The sequence below is a fragment of the Macrosteles quadrilineatus genome, unplaced genomic scaffold (genome assembly GCF_028750875.1).
Source record: "Macrosteles quadrilineatus isolate MER2022 unplaced genomic scaffold, UCM_ALF_1.0 Scaffold_1__1_contigs__length_201487025, whole genome shotgun sequence".
Classification (NCBI taxonomy): Eukaryota; Metazoa; Arthropoda; class Insecta; order Hemiptera; family Cicadellidae; genus Macrosteles; species Macrosteles quadrilineatus.
Window position 1 is genome coordinate 30969629 of NW_026542594.1, and position 14983 is coordinate 30984611.

At 39.3% G+C, this 14983-nt stretch overlaps 1 protein-coding gene across 3 annotated transcripts in view; it reads left to right on the forward strand.

The window, feature by feature from the left end:
* LOC128981931 (diacylglycerol lipase-beta-like) overlaps positions 1–14983 on the forward strand; it is a 96370-nt gene that overhangs the window by 35136 nt on the left and 46251 nt on the right. For all 3 annotated transcript variants that reach the window (XM_054400927.1, XM_054400932.1, XM_054400936.1), the window contains exon 3: positions 14710–14922. In XM_054400927.1, coding sequence (XP_054256902.1) covers positions 14710–14922 — 213 coding nt within the window. The remainder of the gene's footprint in view (positions 1–14709; positions 14923–14983) is intronic.

Genomic DNA, 14983 nt, shown 5'->3' on the forward strand with positions numbered 1-14983 from the left:
TTACTCTCACCGCTTACACATGATAAAGGTTGTTGACAAACTTATGGGAGAAAGTATGTGTCAGAATGCTGATACCGTTTATTTAGTTTAATCATTGGATATAACATATGGACCAACAAGATCCGGGTGACATTTAATTGCGAAGCATTAGTTTTGGCTTGAAACTGTCAGATACTGTATTTGCGAAGAAATAGTTTTGTCAGCATATCCGAAAGTATGCAAACCAACTGCTGTGCTTTATATAAGAAGGTTTTAACTGACTATGATAAGATCCCCGTGCGTAGAACGGGCACACAGCTAGTCGTTACTGTATCTTTATCGTTATGTTTCACAATGGTTTCACTGTATATTTATATATGGTGTACATGCATTTCCCAACATATTTATTTCTATCTATTTTCTATCTATACAGGGTGGCTGAAAGGTAACGTGCACCCCCCTTTACTTTTTAACTATTTGAGATATTTGAAATCGGTATGCGGAAATGTTTTCAGATATGAGGGGCTACTTACAGTAATGATTGTTATATTTTTTTGCCCTTAGGGGGTGTGGGGGTAGCTCTACATTTTCAAATATGATGTATTGTCGACTTTGGTATCATTTTACAGGTCTTGATGAAAAAACAATTGACACTTCAAATCCAATTAAATCAAATCAAATCAATCAAATCAAAATCTGTTTTATTTAATAAATTATTGTTTGTTTAAAATAGATAGATCCAAGATACGAAAAAATAGTCCCGCATAGGCCGTGCAAGACCTGTGCGCGGGACGAGTTCTATTACAAATTTAAAATTAATTTAAAAATTAAAACTAAATTAATCAAAATATTATTTACAACTAAGCTATAAGACAGCTACAGGAACATTTAATTCTAAGTAACAAGTAGTCGAGTGAATGGAGTTGCATTTACTGATGTCTGTACGCTAAATATTGTTTGTTGTTATTGTGTATTAATTAACTATGGATGAGGGTGGCTAAAATGTGTATTGCATCACCCCATTGTTGGATGTTTGTTTTCTTTATGCCAACTGTTTTGTTTCGTTAAGACCTATAAAATAATACCAAAGTGAACTATACTTCCCATTTGAAAACTTTGAGCTACCCCTTAATCCCACTACCGCTAAGGGCAATATTTTCCTTTTTTTTCAAACTTGCTCATCATTATTGTAGCCCATCATATCGAAGAAGGTTGCCGCAAACCGATGTAAAATATCTCCAATGGTTATAAAGTAAAGGCAGGTGCAAGTTACTTTTCTGACACCCTGTATGAGCAAACTCCCCTATAGGGAAGTACAGTAGCTATTACCGTAGGTGGCACGCTAAGTCCTAGGCCCGGGACTGATTTACTTTTTTATTTTGATGTCCCAAGAGGCCAAAAACACCAATCGTTCAAACTGTTATATATGTATCTATATATGTCCGTGAACACGATAATTTTGTCCGATTTTGATGAAATTTGGTTTGAAGGCGTAAGGCGGGATAGACTCGAATGAGTTCGCGAGTCGCGAACCAGCATGATCGGGTTGAATGAACCAGCATAGGAACGGGGTTTTACGGGGGGTCTTATGGGGTAAAAATTGGGTTTTCTCATTATTGACCCTCAAAACACAAAATATCCTAATTTCTCTCTAGACCTTTAAAATTCCCATGCTATTCTTATGGAGAATAATGTAAAATTTTGTAGTTTGCTTATTTATTGATATATTTTTATCAAACTTGGCAAATTTATTTATTTTATACTAAGTCATTAATATTTTACTAAAAAATACACTTTATTAGTTTCCTTGTAGCAGCAAACCTAGGTACTCATTAAACCTAATGTTATTTAAATAGGTTTAGTTGAAAATCAATTCACACTCATGGATTGATAAAAAGTCGGCAGGTTTGCAGCGGCGGGGGTATTTTATATCGTAAGGTGATTCTTTGCGCCAATATTGGCCTTAGAAAGATGGGAGAAGGTTAAAATTAGATGTCTTCAAAGTCTTCATTCCGTGACGAAAGGGAAAATAGTGGAATTTCCATAATTTTAGAATAACATTTAGGTATTGCCCAAAATTATCTCCATAACATAGCATGTCAAGTCATAAACAGCTGATTTTGTTTTCTCATAACATGTGATCGTGCTATATCTTAGAGCGAGTACCTAATTTTAACATGTTTATGGTGGAATGTCATAGCCCATAATACACAATAACAGTGAAAATACGTATTTTGTTCATAGTAATTACAATATTTAAAACATGTCACTGTGCATAACAGTAATACACCATGACACCAAATCGGTAATAGGCACTGTGGGATTACCCTATGCACTTTTGAGAACGCATGTGGGTTACTTATGCGCCAGTCATTGAGTCGACTCTGCAATGAACTGTATACAGTAGTCTACTACAAGACGAATCTTGTAGGTGTCCACTATTGTTTTCAGACAACCCAATGATTGAAAAATAAAAAATTCTGGACATTGTTTTAAAATGCCCTCCTAGGTGTCTATTTTAACACACGAAAAAGCACCGGGCGGATCTCTTATGCGCACACTAAGCCTCTGTCAGGTAGAAAGGTTTTCTCGTTTGCGCATCAAGCCCAGAGGGGCCCACAGGTATCCCAGCAAGCGAATCTCGTTTGCGCTTTTTGCCGCTATCTTTTGTAAAATATATCCTTTTAGCGAATTTCCCTATAGGGAAGTAGCTATTACCGTAGGTCTCATGGTAAGACTTAGGCCCGGGACCGATTTACTTTTTCATTTTAATGTCCCCAGAGGCCAAAAACACCATTCGTTCAAATTTTTATATATGTATATATATATATATATATATATATATATATATAGGTATATATATAGATTTATATATATATATATGTGTCCGTGAACACGATAACTTGAGTAATTTTTATCCGATTTTGATGAAATTTGGTTTGAAGGTGTAAGGCGGGATAAACTTGAATGAGTTCGCGATCCAGCATGATCGGACAATGGGAACAGGGTTTTATGGGGGGTTTTATGGGGTAAAAATGGGTTTTTCTCACTTTTTACCCTCAAAACACAAAATTTCTCAAATTTTCTCTAAACCTTCTTAAAGAGCTTAAAAAAACAAACAATTCAGTATATCAAAGTGTTTTTGTACGGTTATTGGTTACGGAGAAAACTAAAAAAATTGTAAATTTAAAATTCTCATGTTATTCTTATGGAGAATATTGTAAAATGTTGTAGTTTGCTTGTTTATGGATATATTTTGATCAAACTTGGTAAATTTATTTATTTTATAGTAAGCTATCAATATTTTACTAAAAACACGATACTTTATTAGTTTCCTTGTAGCAGCAAACCTAGGTACTTGTTAAACCTAAGGTTATTTAAATAGATCAATTGAAAATCAATTCGGCCAAATGGAAATTCGCTTAGACGGCAGGTTTGCTGCGGCGGGGGTATTTTACTAAATGCGGCTTGTAATTCCTGCTGTAACGTAAAAGTAGTTTGAGTTTATCTAACAAGCAGAGTTGAATGGGACAAAGGTATGACTTGCTGATGCTTTCTTATTGAAAATCACACTCGATTGTGAACTAAAGGTCCATGTTATCGCAGTACTCACTCGTTGTACGATGTCGCATTTAAGTACTATATTAAACCTAGTATGTACTCCAAATGTATTATTAAAACATTACACATTATACTTTTAACACAGTATTTTTGGTTAGTCCCATACACGTCCCATACACTCACCCGTAAACATATTTATAATTTACAAAAGTCAACTTGAAAAAAGAGTATATAATACATACAGTAATTTCAATATCATACATGCAATGATTGAATTAACAATACAGGAACTGTATACATTAATACTTAACCCTGTATTTACATCTTATTTTTCAACACAACAAATAACAACAAGTTTGATCAAAATATATATATATATCCATAAACAAGCCAACTACAACAATTTACAATATTCTCCATAAGTATAACATGGCAATTTTAAATTTTAACTATTTTTTTAATTTTCTCCGTAACCAATCACCGTACAAAAACACTTGGTACACTAAATTATTTGCACGTAGGGAAATCAATATTTTGGCAGAGCGGCGAGCGCTGTTGTATTGCTGTAGTTGCCGCCCACGAGTCTGTGTTGCGATGACGTAGTGTGGTGTAGTGTCCTATATCGAGGACAGACGAGAAACCCAACAGACTGGTTCATCGACTTGCACTCTGCACTGGGCACCGGAGTTGTTGGCTTACATATCCTAGACAAAGTTTTGCAGAGCGCTGTTGTGTTGCTGTAGTTGCCGCCCCCGAGTCTGTGTTGCGATGACGTAGTGTTGTGTAGTGTCCTATATCGAGGACAGACGAGAAACCCAGCAGACTGGTTCATCGACTTGCACTCTGCACTGGGCACCGGAGTTATTGGCTTACATATCCTAGACAATGTTTTGCAGAGCGCTGTTGTATTGCTGTAGTTGCCGCCCCCGAGTCTGTGTTGCGATGACGTAGTGTTGTGTAGTGTCCTATATCGAGGACAGACGAGAAACCCAGCAGACTGGTTCATCGACTTGCACTGGGCACCAGGCACCGGAGTTGTTGGCTTACATATCCTAGACAATGTTTTGCAGAGCGCTGTTGTATTGCTGTAGTTGCCGCCCCCGAGTCTGTGTTGCGATGACGTAGTGTTGTGTAGTGTCCTATATCGAGGACAGACGAGAAACCCAGCAGACTGGTTCATCGACTTGCACTCTGCACTGGGCACCAGGCACCGGAGTTGTTGGCTTACATATCCTAGACAAAGTTTTGCAGAGCGCTGTTGTTGCCGCCCCCGAGTCTGTGTTGCGATGACGTAGTGTGGTGTAGTGTCCTATATCGGGGACAGACGAGAAACCCAACAGACTGGTTCATCGACTTGCACTCTGCACTGGGCACCAGGCACCGGAGTTGTTGGCTTACATATCCTAGACAATGTTTTGCAGAGCGCTGTTGTGTTGCTGTAGTTGCCGCCCCCGAGTCTGTGTTGCGATGACGTAGTGTTGTGTAGTGTCCTATATCGGGGACAGACGAGAAACCCAACAGACTGGTTCATCGACTTGCACTCTGCACTGAGCACCAGGCACCGGAGTTGTTGTCTTACATATCCTAGACAATGTTTTGCAGAGCGCTGTTGTTGCCGCCCCCGAGTCTGTGTTGCGATGACGTAGTGTGGTGTAGTGTCCTATATCGAGGACAGACGAGAAACCCAACAGACTGGTTCATCGACTTGCACTCTGCACTGGGCACCGGAGTTGTTGGCTTACATATCCTAGACAATGTTTTGCAGAGCGCTGTTGTTGCCGCCCCCGAGTCTGTGTTGCGATGACGTAGTGTGGTGTAGTGTCCTATATCGAGGACAGACGAGAAACCCAACAGACTGGTTCATCGACTTGCACTCTGCACTGAGCACCAGAGTTGTTGGCTTACATATCCTAGACAATGTTTTGCAGAGCGCTGTTGTATTGCTGTAGTTGCCGCCCCCGAGTCTGTGTTGCGATGACGTAGTGTGGTGTAGTGTCCTATATCGGGGACAGACGAGAAACCCAACAGACTGGTTCATCGACTTGCACTCTGCACTGAGCACCAGAGTTGTTGGCTTACATATCCTAGACAATGTTTTGCAGAGCGCTGTTGTATTGCTGTAGTTGCCGCCCCCGAGTCTGTGTTGCGATGACGTAGTGTGGTGTAGTGTCCTATATCGGGGACAGACGAGAAACCCAACAGACTGGTTCATCGACTTGCACTCTGCACTGAGCACCAGAGTTGTTGGCTTACATATCCTAGACAATGTTTTGCAGAGCGCTGTTGTATTGCTGTAGTTGCCGCCCCCGAGTCTGTGTTGCGATGACGTAGTGTGGTGTAGTGTCCTATATCGGGGACAGACGAGAAACCCAACAGACTGGTTCATCGACTTGCACTCTGCACTGAGCACCAGAGTTGTTGGCTTACATATCCTAGACAATGTTTTGCAGAGCGCTGTTGTGTTGCTGTAGTTGCCGCCCCCGAGTCTGTGTTGCGATGACGTAGTGTTGTGTAGTGTCCTATATCGAGGACAGACGAGAAACCCAGCAGACTGGTTCATCGACTTGCACTCTGCACTGGGCATCAGGCACCAGAGTTGTTGTCTTACATATCCTAGACAAAGTTTTGCAGAGCGCTGTTGTTACCGCCCCCGAGTCTGTTTTGCGATGACGTAGTGTTGTGTAGTGTCCTATATCGAGGACAGACGAGAAACCCAGCAGACTGGTTCATCGACTTGCACTCTGCACTGGGCACCAGGCACCGGAGTTGTTGGCTTACATATCCTAGACAAAGTTTTGCAGAGCGCTGTTGTTGCCGCCCCCGAGTCTGTGTTGCGATGACGTAGTGTGGTGTAGTGTCCTATATCGAGGACAGACGAGAAACCCAACAGACTGGTTCATCGACTTGCACTCTGCACTGGGCACCAGAGTTGTTGGCTTACATATCCTAGACAATGTTTTGCAGAGCGCTGTTGTATTGCTGTAGTTGCCGCCCCCGAGTCTGTGTTGCGATGACGTAGTGTGGTGTAGTGTCCTATATCGAGGACAGACGAGAAACCCAGCAGACTGGTTCATCGACTTGCACTCTGCACTGGGCACCAGAGTTGTTGGCTTACATATCCTAGACAATGTTTTGCAGAGCGCTGTTGTATTGCTGTAGTTGCCGCCCCCGAGTCTGTGTTGCGATGACGTAGTGTTGTGTAGTGTCCTATATCGAGGACAGACGAGAAACCCAACAGACTGGTTCATCGACTTGCACTCTGCACTGGGCACCAGAGTTGTTGGCTTACATATCCTAGACAATGTTTTGCAGAGCGCTGTTGTATTGCTGTAGTTGCCGCCCCCGAGTCTGTGTTGCGATGACGTAGTGTTGTGTAGTGTCCTATATCGAGGACAGACGAGAAACCCAGCAGACTGGTTCATCGACTTGCACTCTGCACTGGGCACCAGGCACCGGAGTTGTTGGCTTACATATCCTAGACAATGTTTTGCAGAGCGCTGTTGTGTTGCTGTAGTTGCCGCCCCCGAGTCTGTGTTGCGATGACGTAGTGTGGTGTAGTGTCCTATATCGAGGACAGACGAGAAAACCCAACAGACTGGTTCATCGACTTGCACTCTGCACTGGGTTCCGGAGTTGTTGGCTTACATATCCTAGACAATGTTTTGCAAATCGTGGTTACTAGAAGGTTAACTATAAACTATATTAGAGCAATATAGTTAATTCAACATTTACGTTAAATATGTTAAATTTATATTAAAATATATGACAAAAATATGGATGTCGCCGGATACCGAAAATCGCTTTGGCTACATTTAGGATTCATTCTCAACACTGTACTATGTAGGAGGTAAAGTTTTCAATTCCCAGCGAGAGAGACAATTCCTGCCACGCCGTTGTGCATTGAGCTAAATATTATTACAGTAGTTAAGGAACAATGATCTCTGGCAAAACGAGCAAACACATAAATCAAATTTTATTATAATCTTATTATACTCTTATATCTTATTATATCTTATTATTTCCACAAGTATAATATAAGCTGCATCAACAATATCAAAATATTTCCCCAAAAATTGTTATATTAGTGCATTGAGCTAGGTGTAAATACACTATAATCCATGTTCTTAACTAATTTGTGAGACACTCTCCCCTTTCGTTAGTTAGTTACATAAGGCAGTGGTCAGTTGACAAAGAAATAGGTATGTAACCAAACTGGTTTCGATTTCTCTCAAGCCGAAAAGTAGCTACCTAGTGGCAGCGGCTGTGCGCAAGAGAGGGCGGTCACCGGGTCAGGATGGCCAACAGTGCAACGCAAATTATCCCTCCTCTTGCAACACGTTGTAATCAGCCTGAGCCTGACCAACGTCGCAATTTGTGATTTCCCTGGTGTGTAAAGAGCCACCTGCCACACTATATGAGATCACAAGTTGAATGCCAGTGCGCGCATGTTTCCGCAACTACACGAAGGCTCTCGCTGTACAGTATTATAAATCAAAGGCTCGGGAATGATCTGCCTCCTGTAGTGTCCAATTCTAAGTTACGACTGTTTCCCTCATTGTGCCCAGTTCAAATCATTCACAGCTAAAGATCAAAACATTTATTGAGTGTAATTTTGTCTTCCAATGGCTATCCGAGAACTTTCAACATCTAAATTTTTCTTAATCCTCAGAAAACGTCACTTACAGACTTTCGTATGGGACAGAATTCATCTAACACATCTGAATCTTTAAATTTACCTGTTGACAACATCAATATAGTTCCATCTTCTAGTGTAACATATTTAGTAGTAATCATTGACAGCAATCTAACGATTTCCAGCCATATTGACAAAATTCACTATACTGTACTAGTGCTTTCCTTCTTCGTAGGCTCTTCTGTTATCAAGACAGGCGCGTCCTTCTGACAGCTTATTACGGTCTTGTTTACCCTTTTCTTACATATTGTGTGCCCGTTTGGGGAAACGACGAACTTCAAACTAAGAAAATATTCAAACTGCAAAAAAGAGCATTCCGTCTTTTCAATTCACTTCCCAATGCAATCAAGGGCGAAAATGATAAAAAAAATGTAAGCATGGGTTGAGGGAATATTTAGTTGATAAGGAATTTTACAGTGTTTCTTCGTTTTAAAAATGTAAATAGTATGTACCTCTTGAAGTTTGTATCTGAATTTTAATGGGTCTGGTTTTATTTGTTTAGTTTTAGTGACTTTTACCGTGTACATTTTTGTATTATTATGGCAATAAACAATTCTGATTCAAATCTTTGTATACTCCATTCTTTTGTTTTACCTTTTTATGAAATAATAGATTATCATCAAATCTCCAATAAAATATTAATTTTAATTTAGACATATTTGTTAACTTATGTCTAAAGAACAGAGATAATTTAAATAAATATCAGAAAAAATATCAATAGTTTTCTTTAAATGAAGGATTGAATATAGTTTTCATCACTTTGCCGCCTGTATTCTGTTCTATCATTTGATGTACCTACTGTAATATATAGTTCTCATCAATCTGTCCATTGTATTCCGTCATCCCTTGTATGGATTTCTTATGAATAAATAATAAATAAATAAATAAAAAGGCCTTTATTTGCGAGCGAGTTTCATAATACATGGTTTTCAAACTAACTCAAGTGACTAAATCTAAACTATCCTAATATATTTACATAAGTATATACAAACAAATTACAACAGAATAATTACAATATACATTTTACATTTGTTTTTTTCATTGCGGCCCTGAATGTGTTGTACGATTTTGAACACTTGATCTCTTGAGGGAGGCCATTGTACAACCGCGGGCCGAAATAAGAAAAAGACTTTCTTCCAGCCTCAAGCCTCACTTTAGGAAAGTGAAGCTTGCGGTCGGAGCGAGTACTACGCAGACAGATCTCCCTCCTGTACTTCAGCCTCTCGCTGAGGTAATGAGGCTCTCCCAGCGTGAGCACTTTGTGGACCAGGCAGCAGGTCAGCTTTCTGCACATGTCATCCATTGGGATGAGCTTAGCAGCATCTCTGTAGGAGGACACGTGTTCAAAGCGACTAAGGCCAAAAATGAACCTTATGGCAGAATTTTGAATTCTCTGAACTCTTGCCATATCCTCCTTAGAGACGCTGTTTCCATATGCAGGAAAGCAATATGTGAAGGCTGGAAGGACCAAGGACCGCATGAGTTGCGTTTTGGCAAATTCTGGCAGGAGAGTTTTGAATCTGCTAAGACCTCTCAATCTTCCCACTGCGCGTTGGACTGCAGATGTGACGTGGTCAGAAAAAGAGAGGTCTTTGTCAAGTACAACACCAAGCGTGTTTACAGTGTCACAGACAGACAATCCCATGCCATCAAGGGTGACTTTAATGTCAGATTTTCTCAACTCCTGCATTAGAATATGTGGTCCAGTATGCATGACAACACACTTGTCAACGTTCAATCCAAGGCCATTCATGGCAGACCATTGAAAAATGCTGTGCAAATCAGCATTGATGAGTTCAATTGCTGCGGATGTCATGTCTGGCTTGTATGACAAGTGTAATTGACAGTCATCAGCATACAAGTGTGCTGTACAATATTTTACACTTCTGGGCAAGTCAGACGTGTATAAATTGAACAGCACAGGGCCTAAACAACTACCTTGAGGTACACCTCGCAATTTGCAAAGCGGATCTGATGTCCCACTCCCAATTTTGGTAACCTGCAGTCGGGACTCCAAATAGGACCGAAACCAACACAACTTTTTCGCTGCAACCATAGTACTTCATTTTTGCCAATAATAATTCATGATCAATAGAGTCGAATGCTTGAGAGTAATCTAAAATAGCTAATGTGCTGTAGAGTCCTTTGTCTTTGGCATCAAATAGATCAGCAAACATATTAGTCAGTGCAGTACACGTGCTGTGGTTTTTTCTAAACCCTGACTGTAGCTTAGGCAGTATATTATACTCATCTAGAAATAAAGTGATTTGTTCGGTTACTATCTTTTCACGATCACGACTTGACTTCACGACACGACACAACGCGACATTTTTGTTGTTATATGTCCTCGTTTACGCGTCAAATTCTGCTTCCATAAGGATTACATTGAAACTTTGGGACCCTGTGAAACGAATCCTGGAAGAATTTGTTAACACCATATAGATGTTGGCTCTAACTGATATACAGTAGTCTTTATCACCATGCAAAATTTGAAAATGATTGCTTCAGCCGTCTAGGAGAAGTTTGTTGTTTATGACAAAATGCATAATTCAACAAATAAGTTGAATAGTCAACAGTAATAGTCAACAGATAAGTCAATAAAAACTAACTAGTGTCAAAGAAGTTACATTGTGTTACTGACGAATCCACACTTTAAAAAAATGCTAACGTTAAAAAAAAAAAAATTGTGTGTCCTTGTGTGTAGCTTAGGCAGTATATTATACTCATCTAGAAATAAAGTGATTTGTTCGGTTACTATCTTTTCCAGTATCTTTGAAATTGCAGGTAACACAGAGATAGGTCTTAGCTGCTGGATGGTTTTTGGCGTAGCAACTTTAGGCAAAGGTTTCACGTAGGCAATCTTCCAACTGCTAGGAAAAACACCAGAGGCCAGGCTCATATTTAATAAATGTGTAATTGCTCCTAATGCATATGGGCTAACAGATTTGATCATTTCTATAGATATATCATCAGCACCTAGAGCTTTTGATTTTATCGAGTTCATTGCCTCCTTAACATCATTTTCTGTAATAAGTTTGAAATTAAACCTATCATTATCTCCGTGTTTTTTATCGTAATTTGAATATCGTCTATATATTTGTTTACTGTCAGTGGATATTTTCCAGCTGATACTATTGATAAAGTGGCTTCATAGCTTTACTAGCTAACCATTTTGTTACTTCATGTGTTTCACAAACCCCAACTTTTTGTTCACTAAGAAACTAATGCTGGTGCAGGTGTGGCTTATCAAAAGAGTTTTATAAAATCCATACAGAACACAAACACAATTAAATACTTAGAAAAGAAGATTCTGCATCAAATATTACTAGGTGGTGTTCGCGGATTCATCCACAAAATTGAGCTTGTCACTGACCGCTGACCCTCACCATATAAGGCCTCATTTTTATTTTTACCTACAATATTTTTAATTGAGGCAATATTTGTGTAGATGATTGTGAAATAATTATTGGAGTTATTAAAATAGTTACAAATTGTTCCCAACGGAAACAAGTAAAAAGCTCACTGATGTCATTAAATGAATTTTCAGATACTGTACCTGCATTTACATTTTAAGTTAAAATCTCTAGTGTGAAGCTGTAATAGAGCACAAATATTAGAACAGAAACGGTATTGTTCATAAACATAAATAAATTACATCACTGGCCCAAAAGTTAATATGTTTGTAAAATCTATCCATCTATTATATTATTAAAGTGATACAATCAAATTTTATGTAAATGGTTAAGGTCATTAACCAAATAAAATTATATGCATAATGCACATCAAAATGAAGCTCAGAGTGTGTAGATTTGCCGAAAAGTATTGTTATGAACAAATTCTCTTAGGTCTCTGTCCCACAGGCCGATTTCCAAAGGGCCTTACACGTTTTAGAAGTTAACATTTTTCTATTAATTTAGTGAAGAACAGCTGGTCAATGCAATTGACAATAGTTTGTTTGTTTACATTTTTGGTTACTTATTTTATTATTTATGTTCTTAAAAGAGGTGAGGTAAATGAACACTGGTGCTAACACTGATGAAACACGATGAATAAGAGATTAACAAAACATGTCTGTTGGTTGATCTTTAATAGGTCGTCGTTAAAGAGCGACGAGTTCAGGTACAACCGTATCCACGTCGACCACCTCAGGACGTAAGGTACTATGAAGGTTCCGCTGCTTTTAACATTCCTTCTAATGACAATTTCTTGAACTTGGGTCCTTTAAATGAAATATAAAGTCAAAGTTAGTTAAATTAATTTAATGGTGGCTTCTGTACACCCGTGAATTCGTGGGTAGAACCTCTTGTATTAGTTTAATTGAACTTTCTAAAAATGTCCCAACCATTATGTTAATGATCTATACAATTTCCGTTCCAATATCCATGATTGAAAGTAACAATAATTCTATTAGCTGTTTCCTGATGTACTGCATTCAAGTCACGATCACGACTTGACTTCACGACACGACACAACGCGACATTTTTGTTGTTATATGTCCTCGTTTACGCGTCAAATTCTGCTTCCATAAGGATTACATTGAAACTTTGGGACCCTGTGAAACGAATCCTGGAAGAATTTGTTAACACCATATAGATGTTGGCTCTAACTGATATACAGTAGTCTTTATCACCATGCAAAATTTGAAAATGATTGCTTCAGCCGTCTAGGAGAAGTTTGTTGTTTATGACAAAATGCATAATTCAACAAATAAGTTGAATAGTCAACAGTAATAGTCAACAGATAAGTCAATAAAAACTAACTAGTGTCAAAGAAGTTACATTGTGTTACTGACGAATCCACACTTTAAAAAAATGCTTTTTGTTAAAAAAAAAAATTGTGTGTCCTTGGTAAAAACACTAATTAGTTTGTAGTAAGACAAAAATTATATTTTCAGCAGTATTAGAGTGCAATCTCATTGTTAACTAATGAGTGAAGAGTGAACAACCGAGTATATTAGGGTTTCCATGTGGTACTGGGTAAAAAAGAGGGGATTTTAGCCATGGCAAACATAGTAGCAAACGTATCTTTTATTCCAAAAGTGCCGTTATTTAATACATTTTAGTAGAATAGTTAAAAAAATGAAGTTTCTCACTTTTTGCAGAAATCCCCTAGAGTTAAATTTTGAACATCAAAATCAGATAATCTCCGGGGATATCCGGTGATGGGGCAACCCTAAGTATATACATTTGAAGTCTCATCTTCTTCACTCCAATTATATTTCTTTGGCTTATACGTATATAGTTAAGGTTTTCCATTACCCAAGTAACACAGACACTCTCAAATCAACTCCGGTAGCTTTTTGTTGTACAAGGATCTTCTCACCCCCTTTACTCTCCATGTAGGAGTACTCTGAGGATCCACCATCAGCCTCCCCATGTACTTTCCGCACACGCACAACCTCCCGTCTCCACTGACAACTTCTATGGTCTTGCTCAGTTTACTGATGACACCACCGTCTGGACCTTTCCCACAATCACCACGACACACTCATCAGACTGACCACAGCCAACCTACAAAACCACCTTTCCTACTACCTCCGTTGGCGTATCACCTTTAACACCACCAACACCATTTTTATCAGCTTTAACTCCTGTAGATTCCATAGAACCAGGTCCAACCCCATCCATTTCAACAATGTCATCCTGGTTCTGAAAAGAGTTGGAATTAACAAACTTGACTCTACTCACCCCTTTGCCCGGGATCCTCTAAACTCCAAAAACAACCCACCACCCTCCTATGTGTCCTAAACAATATCCTCCCTTTTTTAACCTCGTTTCTCATATACTCCTATTGACAACCTCACCCCTACATATCCAGTTTTAAAGCCATCAAAAAGAATGTCTTGCGCTTAACATCCCACTTACCCTTCTGGACTTGGAATAAAGATGCCTACGTCGCCCACTCCATACCGGCCCTCAGAGACTTTCTTAAACAACTTAATGTGAAGTACCTCAACGGTATCCATACCTCCGAGATGCTCCAACATTTTTTCCATACCACCAGTACGTTCTCCAGTACTTCATCAACCCTTCAAGCCTCTCAATCACTCAACTCACAAATCTACGGAACCATTAGCAAACACTACTATTGGTTTTATACTATTTTTTACTATCGGTTAGTATTACTAACCAACCACAATTAACAAACCAACTGCATCAACTCAATCAACCACAAAAACTCAATCTACCACATAAGCCCTCACTAACCTCACCTTAAAACCCACAACCAAATAGCCATTACCCTTGCTGTTGAGCTGCAACAGAAGTCCCTGATTTCTAATATACACCATTTTTATGTATGTAACCTGTCAAAGCTCTTAACCTACCCAAGAGATTAGAGGGCAAAGTAGTAGAACAGCCTCAGTTGCTTCATCACCCACTGTAAAATCACAATTACATCACATACAAGATCATCGCCTGCTCTAGGAGTGGATTGGATATGTCGGTATCCAGATTATATTATTTCTTGTTTTTTAGGATCATCTTCATGGGCTGCATCACCAACCGCTACTACAACTACACGTTTGTTTGCTCGGCTGGTGGTGAATGTGTCCGTGTCTACCTGATAGGCATGTTGGCCCTTCTCAGTCTCAACATCATACTACTGGTGGCCATCATCAATCGGAGTGCTCAAGGAGGCATCTGTGACATCCAAGCCAGGCGAGCTGTGCCACCCTTGCTTGGTTGCAAGTAAGTGTTCTCATCTAAGATGGCCCATGTTTAAGTATTTTATTTGTAAATTTTGTTAACA